The 19,335-nt window shown below is 35.6% G+C and overlaps 2 protein-coding genes across 2 annotated transcripts in view; both read left to right on the plus strand.

Annotated features, from left to right (window-relative positions):
* LOC308263477 (olfactory receptor 5H17-like) overlaps positions 1–17,666 on the plus strand; it is a gene marked incomplete at both ends in the record, with an annotated part of 36,153 nt that extends 18,487 nt beyond the window's left edge. Inside the window, 1 exon segment of the mRNA XM_080696493.1 lies at positions 17,024–17,666. Coding sequence (XP_080552619.1) covers positions 17,024–17,666 — 643 coding nt within the window.
* On the plus strand, positions 1,477–2,406 carry LOC308263084 (olfactory receptor 5H8-like; the record flags this gene model as incomplete). The annotated part of the gene is made up of 1 exon (XM_080695951.1): positions 1,477–2,406. The coding sequence occupies one exon, from the start codon at positions 1,477–1,479 to the stop codon at positions 2,404–2,406; it is 930 nt and encodes a 309-aa protein (XP_080552077.1).
* Positions 17,667–19,335: the final 1,669 nt, after the last annotated feature.

The raw sequence follows: 19,335 nt of genomic DNA on the forward strand, positions 1-19,335 counted from the left end.
TAGTCAGAAACTGAATGAAAGTAAAGCAGTGAATCAGCATCCAAATCATTTCCCAACACTAGTTCAATGAAGCCTGCAGCTACTGCTATTGAGCTTTTGGTTGTGACAACTGCATGATGCTACCAATTCCATGACTAAGGATAGGACATATTAGCTGGAGTTTTAACATGCCTTCCTTGGCTGCAATTCTAAAATTTTCTTTTGTTTCTCACTATCCAAATTCCAAATCTATGGCAGATTGCTTTGACTGGCCAAACCTACATTAAGTCTCTTCACTCTGGGTACAGTAAGGTTTGGAATGTGACTTCCTAGCTGTAGACAGATAGTAGTCTCTACTCATTCCCAAGATGTATGTGGTGGTAAAGGGGAAAGGCTCTTGCCTCTCTTAGATATGGCACATATATTTTATAATCTATTTGGTAGAAATTTCTCAAATTTTTTCCTGTCCATTTCTCTTTCACATTTACATGCCCTTTAGTGCATAAAACATCCATAACTACACCATCAACTACTGTCATCACTCCTGCATCATTACTTCTTAATGAGGAATTATTCTAATAGTAACAAAATATTCACATGAATTTTCAGACTGTTCCTTCTGCATATCTGCCATAGAATCTGCGATCTCAGTATTATTTTAAGTCAACATGTGACTCTACCATATTTCAGTTACCACGCTCTTCACATCAAATATGGCATGAGTCCTGCAGACTTTGCCTTCTGAATTCTTTTTAATGTTAAAGGGGCTTCCCCTTTAATACTCTTAAAGTCCTAGGACATATGGATTAAGCACTTTGCATGCATATGAAGTACCTGGATAGCATTTTAAAAATATGCATTACTGATTTCATTCTTGATATACTATGTCTATGTCAATAGCAATCTCTATAGTCCATATTTTTGTGGCAAATCTCCCCAGAAAATTCTGATATGTAATCTGATCTATGATATCTGAATCGTAGAAACAAATTACTGATTATTAGTTTATATTACAGGTCCATTTACTTACTGCCTATTTTCTATCAGAAAAAAATATTTATAAGATAGCTTACATGTCTGTATCTTTTTAAAAAAAGTTTCAGTACATAATTATTAATAACTAAAGTTTATGGTCTTTCATATGGCTTTTAACCCATTTTATAGTCCTAAACTTACAAATAACCTCTTGCACAGAACTACACTTGCATACCAAATGGTATTCACATAATTTTAGCGCATGCTTAGAATGGCCTTCCATTTTCCCAAATCTGCTTATTTGTAAATATCTTATGAACTAAGCTAATTGAATTTTAATTCATTCAATTCTCCCCAAATATTTTCTATCAATTATAGAATTATAATAAACAGATTAAAAGCCCTCTCATAAGTGAATCTTATTTCAACTACCTTGTAACATTTTCATTTTATGAACACATAAACTAATGTATATATATTTGCATTCATTGCATTTCATTTCAGGAGACATCCAGTGAGGGAATGGAAAAGAGAAATACAACATTGCTTACAGAGTTCATGCTCACAGGACTCCCATGTCATCAAGAGTGGAAGATCCCCCTGTTTCTGCTGTTCTTGGTGATGTATCTCGTCACCATGGTGGGGAACCTTGGTCTGATTGCTCTCATCTGGAAGGATCATCACCTTCACATCCCCATGTATTATTTCCTTGGGAATCTAGCCTTTGTGGATGCTTGGATATCATCCACAGTGACCCCAAAGATGCTGGTGAACTTGTTAGTCAAGAGCAAGATGATAACACTCACTGAATGTGCATATCAATTTTTTTCATTTGCAGTCAGTGTAACCACAGAATGTTTTCTTTTGGCAGCAATGGCTTATGATCGGTACGTAGCCATATGCAAACCTTTATTTTATCCAGTGATTATGACCAATAGACTATGTATCCAGCTCCTAGTATTATCATTTGTAGGTGGCTTTCTTCATGCCTTACTTCATGAAATTTTTTTCTTCAGATTGACTTTCTGTAATTCAGACATAATACATCACTTTTATTGTGACATTGTTGCATTGTTAAAGATTTCCTGTGTGGATCCTTCCATTAATTATCTTTTAATTTTTATTTTCTCAGGTTCAATTCAGGTATTTAGCATTGTCACTATTCTTATCTCTTACATGTTTGTTCTCTTTACAATCTTAAAAAAGAAATCTGAAAAAGGTATCAGAAAAGCCTTCTCTACCTGTGGGGCCCATCTCTTTTCTGTGTGTTTATATTATGTCCCCCTTCTTTTCATGTATGTGCATCCTGCATCTTCACAAGCAAATGATCAAGATATGATCTTTTCTGTATTTTATATGGTTGTAATTCCTGTATTAAATCCCATTATCTATAGCCTTAGAAACAAGCAAGTCATAGATGCACTGACAAAAACATTAAAAAGAAATATTTAGATCTCATACTAGAATGCATTATTTGTACAAACCAGCGACAAATTCATGAAGGTTTTGGGTATTTTTTGGTACATATTGTAGTTCTTTTTGCACTTAATAGGACCCTAGTTTTCTAGTGATAGTATAGCCTAATCTCCTTTAAATATTTGTGAAAGTCATTCAATAACATAAAAGTTAAGTATATGCTTAGGGGATAGTAATTAATTAAACAAAAAAGCAAAACATTTAATAGGCTTGTATGCTATTCAGTGTGGCCTTATAAATGTGAAAAGTGCTAAAATCATGTATATCCTCTGATTGGAACTTGAGTGTGATGTCTTTGATACTGATATAGGTCATTTGACTGAGAACCCAAATTACATTTACTTTATAGCAGTTTGAAGGTGGGTGTATAGTTAAACATGTGAAAATCTCATCAATTTCTACACTCTTTGAATTTGATATTTGAGTATTTTGTTGCTATATAATTTTTTATATTATACTGAAGATTTCCTGTCAGTTAGACACATTTGTAACTAGCTTTTTATTGTTGTTGCCCATAGATTATATTGTTAATATAAGAAACTGGTGTCCATTTTGTCTACCATTTTATTTATTTATTTATTTATTTATTTATTTTGATGGTACTGGGGGTGAAACCCAGAGGCTTTCTACCTCTGGGATATACTCCCAGACCTATTTTTATTATTTTATTTGGAAACAGGGTCTCACTAAGTTGATGAGAGCCTCACTAAGTAGCTGAGGCTGGCTTTGAATCTGTGCAATCCTGTCTCAGCCTCCCAAGAGCTGGGATTATAAGCATGCACCACCACGCCTGGCTCTTGCAATTCAATTTTATAAACACTTTATGCAAAGCTTGTGGGATCCTCCTGTCTCAGCTTCCCAAGTGGGGATTACAAGCATTCGCCACCACTCCTGGCTTCTTCTGCCATTTTAAAGATCTTTTCTCTAATTGGACTTTTCCTTGCATGGGAAGGTAGACATCAAGCTATGAGTACACAGGCAGTAGACATAACCTGTCATTTTACTTTCATTCAGGTGAGTATGGAATAGGTATACGAGAGCCTTTCAGTGCTTCTGACTCCCTCTGCAACCTTCTCTTATGTATTTGTGGCCTACAGAGTCCTCTGCTCTGTTTCATTCTTCCAAACAATCTCATACTTTCCACCTGTCTTGAATTTACCCAAATGTCTAGTCCATTGGTATGCCCCCATTCTCACTTCTGTTGTAGATTTACTTGTATATACTCTTATCTTTGTATAAGATGTTGGGAAATAAAAATATGCTCTTATTAACACATTCTTTTAATGTGATATTATTGATCTCACTAAAAGTCATCTATAAAATACATATATTTAGTGAAGTGAATATTTAGTTGTAAAGGATGATATTAACTAGTTAGTTATTCCCATTGTCAAGAACAGTGCTTATGTTGTACTGAAACCACTCCACTAACATACTAGTATATAGAAATTTTATTATGAAGGTAAATTCCTTTTTTATTATAAAATTCATAATTATTTTCTCTTTTATACATGCAAATGCATGCATAAAACACATTTTATTTATTTATTTATTTATTTATTTATTTATTTATTTATTTATTTTGGTGGTACTGGGGATGGAACCCAGGGGCCTTCTACCTCCGGGCTATGCTCTCAGACCTATTTTTTATATTTTATTTGGAAACAGAGTCTCTCTCTCTCTCTTAAGCCAGCTGAGGCTGGCTTTGAACCTGCATGATCCTCCTGTCTCAGCCTCCCAAGTGCGGAGATTACAAGCATGCGCCACCACACCCGGCATAATAAAACACATTTTAATGCCTTTACTTGTTCCAGAGTTTGCAGACAAAATTATTTTGTGCAAACAAAACATAGTTAGATTATAGTAAAAGGAGACCCAGAAGAGCCAAAGCAATTCTTAGCATTAAGAACCACATTAGAGGTTCCTATCTCAATACCTAATTTCAAATTATACTACCAAACTATGATAATAAAAAGAGCATGGTATTAACACAAAGACAAATAGACCAATAAGAAGTAATCACACTTATTACCAGTTAATTTTTGACAAAGTTCCAAAATTATATGCTTGAAAAAGATATTCTTTTCAATGAATAGTGTTAGAAAAAATGTTTATCCATTTGTAGACAAATGGGATTAAACCCCAACATCTCACCCTGAACAAGACTCAACTCAAGATGGACATCATGGTTCTGACTGGACTCCCTGTTCACAGAAGCATGCTGAACAGGTTCTAAACAACAGCCAGCACCCTATCCCCTGCCCATAGCCAGACAGTATCTAGAGGAACTTTGCTCAGTCTAGCTGAAGTCCTGCGTCTGCGTCTGAGTCATGCTGCCCCTGAAACAGCTGGGAGGAACACAACAGATCCTGGTTACACTACACCTACAGGATGCCTGCACAACCCTGCAATAGGGAGGGTGACAGGAATTACTTGATTTTGTTTTTTTTTCACAGCTTAATAAAATTTCATTGTGTGCATACACCACAGTTTCATAACCCATTCATCTGTCCATAGATAATTGCACCACCCCACCCCTGGACCTTGTCTGATTGCATACTGCTGTCAGGACTGGGTGTGAACACATGGGAATGTGGTTCTGTGGGTTCTTCAGCTGCTTCTCTCCATGCAGAGCCTGTGCCTGCACCATGGACCCTTTGGAGGTGATGTTTCAGGCTCCTCACCGAAGCTGGGGGTGCTAGTGTCAGAGGTCTTTGCTGATATTGTTGCTAGCAGTACCAGTGCCTAAGGAAACATCTGTCAACTGATAGAGTCCACCATTCTTATCATAGGAGTAGTCACGAAGAGATTGGCACATATTCACTACTGTCTACATGACATTTACTGATCTGCTACAGTGTTCTCACTTCTGCATGTCCTTTAGACTCAGTGGGTCTTTTCACCTAAACCATAGCCTATTCTGTACAGCCAAAAAAGCTATAGGGAGACTTCACTATGATACCCAGGGTTTAATTAAATCAACATTGCATAGAAAACCAACACTTTGTCTCTTCAGAAAAAGTCACTTACTCAAAATGAATATATATATATATATATATATATATATATATATATATATGCAGTATACACACACACTCAAACAAGTTAATGTGGCATCTTCAAAGAAACATAATAACTTTATACACAGATCCCAATCAAATTAATCTAGGAAAAATGTCTGACAAAATAATTGAAAGAATAACTACAAAAACTTCTCAGTGAGAGACAAAAGAATATATAGAAATGGTTCAACAAAATTAGTAAGACATCACAGGATAAGAATAAGAAATTTATCCCATAGAAATTTGGAAGATGAACCAAAAATAAATATTGGATATAAAGAACCTAGTAAGTCAAATAGAAAATATAATCAAAGAGAAGAGGTAGGAAAATATAAAGGGGTAGGAGGTAATATAAAACCTAAATGATCAAAATATGTAATATGCATGTATGCATAAGACACAATGAAATCCATTATTTGGAATAATTAATATTCACTAGTAAAAAAAAGTTGTAATAAAACCCTGAAATTTTTTTCAATAACAGACCAGATCATGCAGAAGAAAGGAATAAGCTTAACTTTAGAAAAAGCCTTTGAAATATCCTAGTCAGACAAAACAAACAAACAAACAAAAAAGTGGAGGGGGCAATGAATGGAGACAGCATTCAAGTCATTTTGGACACAACCAATTGAATCAATATATACATTATCAGAACACCTGAAGGAGGAGAGAAATAATTAATAGCATAGAAAATCTGTTCAATCAAACAATAGCAGAAAACTCTCCTAAACTTGGAAAAGATATGAACAAGTATGTATAGAGGCCTATAGAATCTGAATAAAAACGATCAGAAAAAAAATTTAACCATTGCCTTGGTCAGATTAATCAGTATTATAATACAAAAATCACTGAGCATGTGATTTAAAGAAAAGAAGATTTATTGGGGGTTTGGGGGTTTGGGGTTTCAATGTGTGTGAGAGTGGGGTACCTGGTCCTCAGGGCATGGTGGTTGCAGTGAGAGAGAGAGAGAGAGAGAGAGAGAGAGAGAGAGAGAGAGAGAGAGAGAGAGAGAGAGAGAATGAGAATGGAGGCCAGAATCAGGCAGGGCAAGAGGAAGAAGAGCCATTTATAATTCTCAAGTCCACACCCACAGAGACATACCTTTTCTAGCCATAACCAGAATGTGTGGTTATCACTGAGTAAATCCATTACAACCTTCATGACTAAACTTCCTGACTATATCAACCCTGATCATTAATAACTGACCTCTTTAGGTGGCATTCTATATCTAACCATGAAATTTCACCCCTGATTCCTGAAGAGCTCATGACCAATTCAGAAACCAAAAATGCATTTAGTCCATCTCCCAAAGTTTCCAAAGTCTTAACAGTTCCATCATTGCTCAAAAGTACCAAGGTCCAAAGTCTCCTGTGAGATTCCAATAAACTTTCAGCTGTGAGATCCTGTAAAAGAAAATAGAAATAAAAAATCAAAACAAGTTACATGCATCTCATGTACAATGGTAAAGAGCAAACATCTGCACTGCAGAGAGGAGGTATAGAACTGTAAGAAGAAGAAATGAAACCAAAACAATATAAAAATCCTGCAGGGCAAGCATTTAATCCCGCGGCTCCATTTCCACCATCCAGAACACAAGACAGTGAGAAGAAATCCCTAAGGGGCTTTGGTATCCCCACCCATATAACTTGGTTGGTTGCAATGGGTGGCATCCAGCCTGGCTTCATGAATCACAGATAGTGACCTTTCCTCATCATCATTACACATTTCTGGCACTTCTAAATCTTGGGTTTTTTTTTTTATTGCTACTTTGGTTTCACCCTCAGAGATTCACAGATTTCCCTATTTAGAACTGCTTGCAGGATTCTGACCCTGTCACACATTACCTGGATTTCCAAGGCTTTTTTTTTAATATCTAGGGGTCAGCTTCCATGATTGCTTTACCCCCTTTTTCCCAGCAAACTGGTATGATATGAGAGCGAAAAAGGATCATCAACAGAAAAAGGTAGTTGTGTCTTTCTTTCTTTCTTCTTTCTTTCTTTCTTCTTTCTTCTTTCTTTCTTTCTTTCTTTCTTTCTTTCTTTCTTTCTTTCTTTCTTTCTTTCTTTCTTTCTTTCTTTCTTTCTTTCTTTCTTTCTTCTTTCGCAGTACTGAGAATGAAACCCAGGGGCATTTTACCTCTGTGCTACACCCCCACCCCTAGTTTTTATTCTTATTCTTTATTTTTAAACAGGTCTCACCAAATTGCAGAGGGTCTCACTAAGTAGCTGAAGCTGGCCACAAACCTGCAATCCTCCTGTCTCAGCCTCCCAAGTACTGAGATTACAAGTGTGCATCACCGTGCCCATTAGAGTCATTACCTTTTAAATAGCTGCTTCTGGGTCTGCTTTAATCCTGGTCTCTAAGCCTGTTTTAATCATGCTCTGGACTGATGGGTTCCACAGGTGGGCTTAAACTGCTGCAACCACCATATTTTTTTCTTGAATCTTAGACAAAATATGTGACTTTTTTCATCTTACTTTCATTTACAGCATCATCTCTCTGGGCCTTTGCTTTACACATGTATTTCTGCCAAACTGCAAACATTATAAAGTCTCTGCTTTGTTTTCCATTCCTGAAATTGAATATACAATTCATTGAACACAGACATCAATATCTATAATGCAGTTTGGATATTTTGCTGTTTTGAGATATTCTCAACCACTTTATTAATCAGTTCATCACATTTAAATTTCATAGTTTCAGGACATGGAAAAAAATGCAGTTATGTTTTGTGCCAAAACGTAACACATATGGCCTCTATTCCATTTTTTATGGAGTCATCTTTATCCTCCATAATCTCCTAAGCACAGTCTCTACTATCTGCTTTTCTAGGCACAGTCTGGCCTTCTTAATTTCCTATTACAAAACAGTTTCAAAGACTCACAATTCACGGCAAGATGGCAGCAGCCACAGTCGCAGTGGCGAATGAAGCTGCCGAAAGGACATGCAATCCTGAGAGAAGTCCTGGACACCAGATTTTGGGTTCATATCTGATTGGGACAATTTAAGGAGACATTTCCAGCAGTGACTTCCTATATAGAATACAGGAGAGAGAGTGAATAATGGTGGAATTAGAAGCAAGATGACAAGAAGGTGCCCACCATGCAAGAAAAGTGATTTTTGGAAGAACATCCCAGAAGAGATTAGAGAAAAGACCACTTCAGCCACACATGCTGGGGAACTCTTAACAACACAGCTTGTAAGAAAAATGATCCGGTGGTGGAGGGAGCCCAGCATTGCTGGGCGGGAAGCGCAGCCGCACATCCCAGGAAACCCAGTGTGCCTGGCCGCTGCACTCCTCTATGCTGCGCTGGGGGCCGTGATGCACTCGGAACAGCAGATCCTGCTCTACACGGTGAAGCTGTGGCCTCCGCTCTTGGAGGGGAGATAAAATCCATTGCCACTGAGTGCTCGATCCCACAACCTCTTTAAAACACACATACTGTCTTATCTTATTAAAAAATATTGGAGAGGGGCCAAGATGGCGGTAGCAGCAGCCAGGATTCAGGAGATGCAGACAAATCATATCCAATCCACCTTGAACTTTTGGAAAAAAATCTCCGTAAAGGGGGTCTGCTTCTGCCACACATGCTTATGAATTCTGGACATCATACCATGTAAGAAAGGTGCTCAGCGGAGAACCAGGAGGACAGCGGAGGTGGCCAGTATTTGGGAGAGGCAGAGATCAGATCAAATCCACCTTGAACTTTCTAAGAAATTGCCCCAAAGACAGACTGTTACCACCACACATGCTCAAGAATTCTGGACAATATGCTGTGTGGGAAAGTTGTTTGGGAGAGAACTGAGATGGCAGCGGCGGCCAGTAGTTGGGAGAGAAAGAGATCCAATCCAATCCACCTTGAACTTTGGAAGAAATCTCCCCACAGGCAGGCTGCTATGGCCGCGTATGCTCAGGAATTCTGGACAACTTGCTGTGTGGGAAAAGTGTTTGGGAGAGAACTGAGATGTTGGTAGTGGTGGCAGCGGCAGTGGCAGCTGTGGAGGCATGGCTGCAGAGGCCAGTATTAGGGAGAGGCAGAGATCTGATCCAATCCACCTGGATCTTTTGAAGAAATCTCCCCAAAGGTAGAATGCTACCACAACATATGCTCAGGAATTTGAGACAACATGCTGCGTGAAAAAGGTGCTCAGAAGAGAACAGAGATAGCCATGGCAGCGGCAGTGGTGGCCAGTATTTGGGAGAGTCAGAGATCCAATACAGTCCACCTTAAAATTTTACAGAAATCTCTCCAAAGGTAGACTGCTACTGCCGCATATGCTTGGGAATTCTGGAAAACATTCTGTGTGAGAAAGGTGTTCAGGAGAGAACTGAGGTGGCAGTGGCAGCAGTGGTGGTGGTCGTGACCAGTATTGGTAGGGGCAGACAGATCCAGTCCAATCCACCTTGAACTTTTGAGGAAATCTCTCCAAAAGTAGACTGCTCCTGCCACACATGTTCGGGAATTCGGGAGAACATACTAAGTGATAAAAGGGTTTGGGGTGTATCAGATGAAGCTCTGCATAGCCAGGTTGGGCCACCACACTGTGTGTTCTGGGAGACATCAGCTCTCATGGCCACTGTGCTCCTCTGGGAAGCAAGGGAGGCCAGGGTGTACGTGGAGCAAGAGAGCCTTCTTTCTGAAGTGAAGCTGTGGACTTCTGCCTTCACAGGGGAGATAAAATTCATTGCCACTAGGTATTCGGAGTCCTAGCTTTTGCAAAAGACATGTATTGCTTTCTCATATTAAAAAAATAAAATGATGCTGGGAGTGGTGGCGCACGCCTGTAATCCCCACACTTGGGAAGTGGAGACAGGAGGATCATGCAGGTTTGAAGCCAGCCTCGCTGGTTTAAGAGACCCTGTTTCCAAATAAAAAAAAGTATAAAATAGGTCTGGGAGTGTAGCCCAGAGGTAGAAGGGCTTCCAGGAACCCCAGTACCACCAAAAAAAAAAAAAAAAAAAAAAGGAAGAACGCCAGGCATGGTAGCGCACCAAGTCACATTTAAGGATATTCCCATTTTACTAACAACAGATTTCTTAGCAGAAGCTCATACCAGACAAGGACACAATAACAATACCATTGACAAAAACTATAGGCCAACATCCCTAATGAAAATAGACCCCAAATCATCAATAAATACTACCAAATCAAATTCAGTAGCACGTCAAAAAGATCACTCACCAAAGTCAGGTTGAATTCATCGGAGGGAGGCAAGGATGGTTCAACACATGTAAACTTCTAAGCATGACTTATTATCAACATAATACAGAATAACTGTCAAATGATCACCTCAGTATATTCAGAATAATCATCAATTTAGATTCATCATCCCTTCATGATCCAAACCCTAAACAAATTTGATATAGAAGGATCATACTTAAACATAATCAAGACTATATCAGGCAAATCCACAGTTAGATTATATTGATTGGGCAAAAAACAAAAACATTTTTTCAAAGATCTAAAACAAGACATGGGTTTCACTCTAACCAGTTTTTATTGTATATTGTATTAGGAGAATTAGCCAGGTCAATTATGCAAGAGAAGGAAATAAAAAGCATAAAAATTGGAGAAGAAAATGACAAACTATGTTTTCTGATGATATAATTTTCTAGTTACTTAATTCCTATCAAAATAACAAACAACAATCCTAACATTTATAGGAGCACAAAAGATACCCCAAAGTAGAAAAAACAAATCCTGAGCATAAGTAACAAAGCTGGAGGAATCACACTATTTTATTTCAAGATAAACTATAGAGCAACAGTAACCAAAAATACATGATATTGACATAATAACAGACACATAGGAATGGAATACAGATACCAGATACAAACTCACACAATGGAATGGAATACAGATACCAGATACGAACTCACAAATCTATAGCCAACTGGTTCTCAGCAAAGGCTCCAAAACTATACATTGGAGACAAGATTGTCTCTTCAAAAAGTGAGCTGAAAAAACTGGATATGCATGCATGGAACATAAATACTTGACCCCTGTCTCTCATCCTGTACAGAAACCAACTCAAAATGGATAAAAGACATAAAACTAGGACATTATTAGAATAAATAGGGGATACAATTGAAGACATAGGTTCATGCTCAGCAGGTTTTGTGCCTCTGCTTTTGGCTGTATGAAGAGCCAGATATAGTAACTTATGCTTCACCTTAGACAAATGTCTTGTAATGTGAGACAAATGTCTCACATTACAGAATCATTGCAAACTTAACTGAGGTAGAAGGCATTTGTCTGATATATTATTCATCTTTTAACAAAATAACATCTTGGTGTAAGTCTAGAATGCCTACTGGTTCTTGCTCTCTATGTCCAGTAGGCACAATATCAGCTATCAGCAGTGAAACAGACCAGTGTGATAGTTTATCACATTGAAAGGAAAAGGTGATCAATAATACTGAGAAAATGCCTGCAAATCATGTATCTGATAAAAGTCTTACCTAGAGAATATATGAATAAATGTGAAAACTAATCATTATAAAACTAATAACCCAATTAGAAAATAAGTAAAAGGGGTTGAGGGTATAGCTCAGTAGTAAAGGACTTATGTGGCATGAATGCAGCCTGGATTCAATTGCCTGCACCACTTAAAAAATGAAAAATATTTGATAAACACAGCTAAGACATTATATGTATATATATATATATATATATATATATATATATATATATTATACAAAAACATACTGGACTACTGGACTACATTCATTTTCAGTTAACTACAAATAAAGTCATCATAGTATATCAAAACTCACTTATTAAATGATTAAAATTAGAATGACTACACATCACAGTGGCATCAATGCAGACAGGCAACAAATTGAGTTAAGAGAAAATAACTTCAAAATAAGGGAAGAGACAATATAAGTCAATTTTAGGCATGTATCCAGCTAGTTCATACTTTTATAGTTTTTATAGTAATTACTTTCTTATCTGATAATACTAATTATCAGTATAATAATTATTGTTTTATCTTTTATAGTTTTTATAGTAATTACTCTTTTTACTATTTTATCTGTATATTTTCTCTATATATTTCTTCTTCACTAGCAAAATATTAAGTGAGCAAGTTAATTAACAATTGAGTGGTGTGCATGTATGCCTCTACTATCTTCTTCTATAATGCACCAATAAAAACAATTATTCAAATAAATAAAATATACCCTTGGTTATCTTCTTATATTTTAATTCATAAGCCAAATGGAGGCTAGTATTTTTATTTTAAAAATAATTTTATAGTCTGGGAGTATATGGTGTGCACTTAACTAGTTTGCAAAAGATCCTGGATTCATTCCCCATTACTACAAAAACAAAATCAGAATCTGATCACTCTGGGTATACCAACTATAAATGTCATGAATAGGTGTAGTAAGCTTTATTATAATGAATATTCAGTAACACACCACTTTGCTTATGCACAAAAGGAAATATAGAATGATTACTACTATGTTTATAACCTATCAATTGTCTTCCTGTAAGCCATGGTCAAGAAAGTCACTGAATGCTATAGCATATCAGGCCATTTGAAATCCTATAGATGTGGGTCTACCTGGACCCATTTGCCTCTTTTCCGTGTTTCCCTCAGCATACCAGTCACATTTCCACTATTTGGTTTATCTAAAGACAAGATCTCTCTCATCATCTATTTTCTTCAATAATGACGGCCCTATGGATAGTGAGTACCCACTGATATCACCTTATTGGGAATGAAGACCCTAGAGCCCCAAGCCAGAACTATAGAAACAAGTATGTACTTTACAAGGGCTTTAAAAAATTTACCTCCTATTGAGGAACTTCTATGTTTTTTTGTTTTTTTGTTTGTTTTTATTATTTATTTTTGGTAGTACTTCTAAAATTTGCCTCTTAAAGTTTCTCATCAATGTTCAGCTTAATGTGAGGCAACTAGGTATAAGTCTGTAACTTAGGCTCCTGATTGCATGAAAAAGACTTCTTTACTTGGCATCAGCTGCTATAGGGAACCTAATCTTGTTCTCATTAAAATCATGTTTTGATCAGCTCAGATAGACCATGTTAATGAAAACACTCAGCATAGTTCATTTTATATAGAAACTGAATTTTCCATAAACATACCAAAAGTGTTGTCTCTGAGAGAAAATATTGAATTTAAGTTAAATTTTTGTTGTTAAAACTAGGCCTAGCCACAATGACTTGATGATTATGACTACAGAGTTAGGATTGCCTGTGGGACAACCTGGACTTCTCATTTGATTTCAAATGAGCAGTGCCCAGTAGAACAGATTCATTTTGTCCTACAGGGAATATTCTGGTACTCAGGGAAATTTCAGATCTCCACTCCTTCCACTTCTGGATTAAATGCACAATGATGAAAACTGTTTCATTCTGTGTTCAAAGTAAAGCTTATATAAACAACATTTTCCTGACACTAGAAATTAAATGTCAAAAATGAACCAGTGAGCAAAGAATTTCTACAGTTGTAATTTTCAATTTGTCAACTATTTTTTCTGTTTTATAATAACTAATATTTTAAAGGAGCGCCACAATTTCTTAGAATTTATGGGTAAGGCAACAATTTCTATATTTTTAATTTTTTATGTGCAAGGTAAATACAAGTTAATTTATAATAATTTAGATTGGGTTTAGAAAATATTAAGAGTCAGCTGAAAAATGGAAAGTGTACTATCTTCATATCCTAGATTGTGCTAAAATGAGAGTAAGCAAAACACTTATGACTGATTTTCTCCTTTTATTGATATGTTCACTATATATTAATTCAGACATTGTGACTTTATTTGATGATCTAGAACTCTGAACAACACGAAACTAGGTTGGAAGATTCAAATCATAATGATGTTTACATAAGTACTCTATCTGACAATTCTGATAAAATGACCCATTGTGATTAATTATGAATTCTGACTAAAAATATCAAGATGTCACATAAAATGTCTTTTCACCGACTTGAGAATATTTTGTTGAATATTTTATAAATACAGCATAAAATATTACTAAAATATTCTCCTCCACTTTACAGCATTTATGGCTAAATATGTAACAACACACAAAATGATTTTTATCTAGTAAGTTGAAGTTGCATGGGAGGAGTCTTACTACAAATAAAGAAAAATTCAAAATGGAATTGCTGGCACTGGTTATTTATGTTGCCTTTATCAGTTTTCTTTCTCTGGCTACATCTTACTCTGCTAAAAACATTTGTAGAGGAGGAAAGTGCTCTTACATTTAAACAAGCCAGTATTAATCCAGAGTTTATTTCTATCAGTATAATAACAAGATAAAGAAATGCAAAAAGAAAACCACCTTTATTATATATATTTGAGTTTTACCACATGATTTTGATAGGCAATTTGTAGTGAAGTGATTAATATAGTCAACAAATGAGTGTTCCACCATCTCATAGATTTTATTTTCATCATTGTTAGTGGTGACAGTACCTAAAATCTACTATCTGGGCATATTACTAGTATATAATACAATATTATTATTATTCAATTTATAGTTCATATCACATCTTCATATTTAAAGATAAAGCAGCTTGATGTGTGCATGTATTTCACTATCAATATTTACTATATTACAATGTGTGATTATAAGACTATAATTCATCAAAAATATAAAAATAAATAAAGTTGGAAATAATGCTATATTTATGAATGACACACAGTCTGTAAAGAATTTTTTTTTGTACCAAAGGTTGAACCCACAGTCATTCTTCCTCTGAGATACAACCCTTGCCTTATTTTGTTTTTCATTTTGAAACAGGGTCTTGCTAAATTGCTGGGGGCCTCACTAAGTTGTGGAAGCTGACCTTGAAATCTGTGATCCTTCTGTTTCAGCCTTCCAAGTATTGGGGTTACAGGCATGCACCACCATACCAGTCTTGCAAGTAAAAATTTAAATATTGCTCTTATGTACTTGAATTCTCTGGGGGGCGAAGAACCTGCATTTTGAAATTTCAATGAATTTAAACATTATGACAAACACATCTAAATCTCAGAACCTGTCCCTTGATCTCACATTCAGCCTTTCTTCTGACATTCCCTCACCTTTGATATTTCTACAGTATCCACATTTATCTGTTATTCTTTGTCCATTTTTTTCCATGCTCTTCTTTTCTTTTCACCACCCCAAATTCTCTTTCTACTTCTCATGTGCCAGTTCTTCTCTTCTTTTTTCTTCTCTTATTACTTCTTTTGAAACTTTTAATAAAACAGTTCCCAGTAAATATATAATACATTTTACTGAATGTATTATGAAATGTCAACTGTTGTCTGCCTCCGTCCATTCACTTTACTGTTGTGCTATTTGTCTCCCAAGCACTTTCCATATTCTTTGCATTTTATTTAAACATCTATCACTAAGTCACCAAAAATTTACTAATATTTATCTCTGAATTCTTTCACCTATTAGAGAATTTACTTTGGAATTTAGCACCATTCTTTACTTTGTGCTTCTTGAATATCATTTTCTATGTCTGCAGAATTCAGTTTTCTAATTTTCCTGTGAATTACACAGTAATTCTATTTAGTATTTTCCCCCTGCTGCTTTCACTTTTGTTTAACTTGGAGCTCTGATTTGCAATAAGAAGTGAATGTATTAACTGGAAGTTGGCTCAAAGCAAAAACCTGTTTGAAAGTTTCGAAGAATCAACTTGAGAACTACTTAGGAGCAAAAGGATGCAAAACACTTAATCAAAGCAAATATGATGGCCCAATACTATCTGCATAGACCTATGTTGTTTTTGATGTGATCTCAAATATTTTATCATATTTCATATCTCAAAATATCTTAAGCCAATTGCCGAAAACATAGAGTTCACAATTCTTCAAATGGAACTCATTCAGTATAGAATCCAAGCCATTCAAATAGATTTTTCTTGCATCCTAAACCATTTCAGGATGCAGAGTTTCCAACCGGATGCAGAGTTACCAGTAAAATAATTATTAATGTAGAAGGTTTCTGTTTTTAATCTAAATATGTACCTTCCAGCACATTTATTTAACTGAACTAATGCAAAAATTTGCCATTTTTAATTTCCTAAAAATATTTTCTTCTATTATAGAATCAGTAAAGTTTACTTTAAAGTGTATAATTTTAATCTTCTCAAATTTTTTTCTTTAAAATTCTTATGGACTATATATTTTTGTATTCTTTTTATTTCATTTCAGGGGACTTCAATGAAAACATAGAAGAGAAAAACACAACTTGGCTGACGCTGACAGAGTTTGTTCTTAGGGGACTTACACAACAACCACAATGGAAAATCCCCCTGTTTCTGATGTTCTCGGTGATATATCTCATCACAATTGTGGGGAATCTTGGTCTCATTGCTCTCATCTGGAATGACACTCACCTTCACATCCCCATGTACATTTTTCTAGGGAATTTAGCCTGTGTGGACACTTGGTTATCATCCACAGTAACCCCAAAGATGCTCCTCAACCTCTTAGACAAGAACAAGATGATCTCTTTCTCTGAATGCATGATACAGTTTTTTTCCTTTGCAATCAGTGTAAGCACAGAGTGTTTTCTCTTGGCAGCAATGGCTTATGATCGCTATGTAGCCATATGCCAACCTTTACTTTATCCAGTGGTCATGACCAATAGACTGTGCATCCGGCTTGTAGTTTCATCATTTGTAGCTGGCTTTATTCATGCTTTAATTCACGAAGGCTTTTTATTTAGATTAACCTTCTGTAATTCAAACATAATACATCACTTTTACTGTGATGTTATACCACTGTTAAAAATTTCCTGTACTGATCCTTCTATTAATTATTTAATTATTTTTATTTTCTCTGGTTCAGTACAGGTCTTTAGCATTGTGACTATTCTTGTCTCCTACACACTGGTTCTCTTTACAATTTTAAAAAAGAAGTCTGAGAAGGGTATAAGGAAAGCCTTCTCCACCTGTGGAGCCCACCTTTTATCCGTGTGTATATACTACGTCCCCCTTCTTTTCATGTATGTGCATCCAGCATCTTCACAAGCAGACGATCAAGATATGATCTTCTCTGTATTTTACACGGTCATAATTCCGATGTTAAATCCCCTTATCTATAGCTTGAGAAACAAGCAAGTCATAGACTCAGTGAAAAAGATGTTAAAATACATGTTTAAATGTCATATTAATATCGTTTTTCTCTTTGTATAAACAGCCACAAAATAGTGCAGGTAAATTAATATTTTCAGTGGTTGTCAAAGCTTTTTGCCATTATAATTGTTCTAGATTATTCATGAATTAAGTTTTTGGTACCTAATTAAGTTCTTAAAACATTTTATATATCATTCATAAAATATGCAAATTTTAATTAAGTATTCCTGTCATACTAAAATACCTAAAACAAAAAAATTGGAAAGATTTATAGTTTGTGGTAAATAATTTTTTAAAACATTCATATATATCATTCATAGCATGTAAAATATTTCAATCAAATATTCATGTCATACTAAAATAAAGCAGAAAACAATTGAAAACCTTTTAAAGGCTACCATGTTCTTGCATATAAATAAATAGAGGGATTTGGGTTTGATATTTTATATTGATAAAGTGCCATATAGCCCAGGTCTCATATTCCATTTACTCCGTAATCATAGCTGGCTTATGTGTGAATGAGGAGAAGAAATTTCTAGGAATATTTGTATCCATAAAAAGGTCTTTTAAAAATACTTTTTATGGCTGGGCGTGGTGGCGCATGCTTGTAATCCCAGCGCTTGGGAGGCTGAGACAGGAGGATCGCGCAGGTTCAAAGCCAGCCTCAGATACTTAGTGAGGCTCTCAGCAACTTAGTGAGACCCTGTTTCCAAATAAAATATAAAATAGCGCTGGGAGTATAGCCCGGAGGTAGAAAGCTCCTGGGTTCTACCCCCAGTACCACCAAAACAAAAAACAAACAAACAAACAAAAAATACTTTTTATGAAAAATGGGGACTTTTACTTTTTTGAGAAATTCAACTCATACAGCTCAGAAAGAAACAAGTAAAGTTTTGAATAAAATCAAGGGAAATTGGAAAAGGAATTTAAACAGTAAGGGCAGAGATAAACAGTAAGGTGTTCTTAGCTCAGTGTGCTTCTTTGTGTAAAAAGTAAAGGTAAGTTGTCTCCGACTCTGATGCCTTCTAAGGCCCTTCCCAGTTGTGGCTGTGTAGTAGACAACTTAAAGTGCCATACTACTTCAGAAAAGTAATAGATTGAAAATTCAAATATGTGTGACCATAGATAATAGGAGAAGAATGGCATAATAAAAGGAAATGCTTCCAATTATTCTAAAAATATGAGCCAAACCATTCAATAATGGGAAAACATTGAAAGTTTTATAAAGTTGTTCATAGGAGGAGTAGCTTTAGCTATATTTTACCAAACTTCAAGCTATGGTAACATGATATGATGCTATAGAGCACAGTGAGTAGCTTATGCATTATTGAATATTGAATTTCCTCACACCAAATTTCTTATGCATAAACAATGATTCATATACAGATCTATCCTTGACAATTTCCTCTTTACACTGAGACTTTATACATTTTCCTATGGATATCATTGTGACCATGGTCCTAGAAACTACTTACCTGTGTATTTTCAAAATTCTAGCTACCCATCTCTTCCCTTTTTCCTTCCCCAATACTGCTGACAAATGATATTTCATACACAGGTCTCAGATTAATGATGTTTCTCTTCAAAATCTTTTTAGTGGATTTTCATTGCCACCAGATTATATGCACATATTTTATATGTATATACATAGAATAAATATATTTGTTCATGAGTAGGTCCAGGATTTATGATAATATATAAATATACAATCCTCACGTTACATTATTTC

The sequence above is a fragment of the Muscardinus avellanarius genome (genome assembly GCF_963383645.1).
Source record: "Muscardinus avellanarius genome assembly, chromosome: 5".
NCBI lineage: Eukaryota > Metazoa > Chordata > Mammalia > Rodentia > Gliridae > Muscardinus > Muscardinus avellanarius.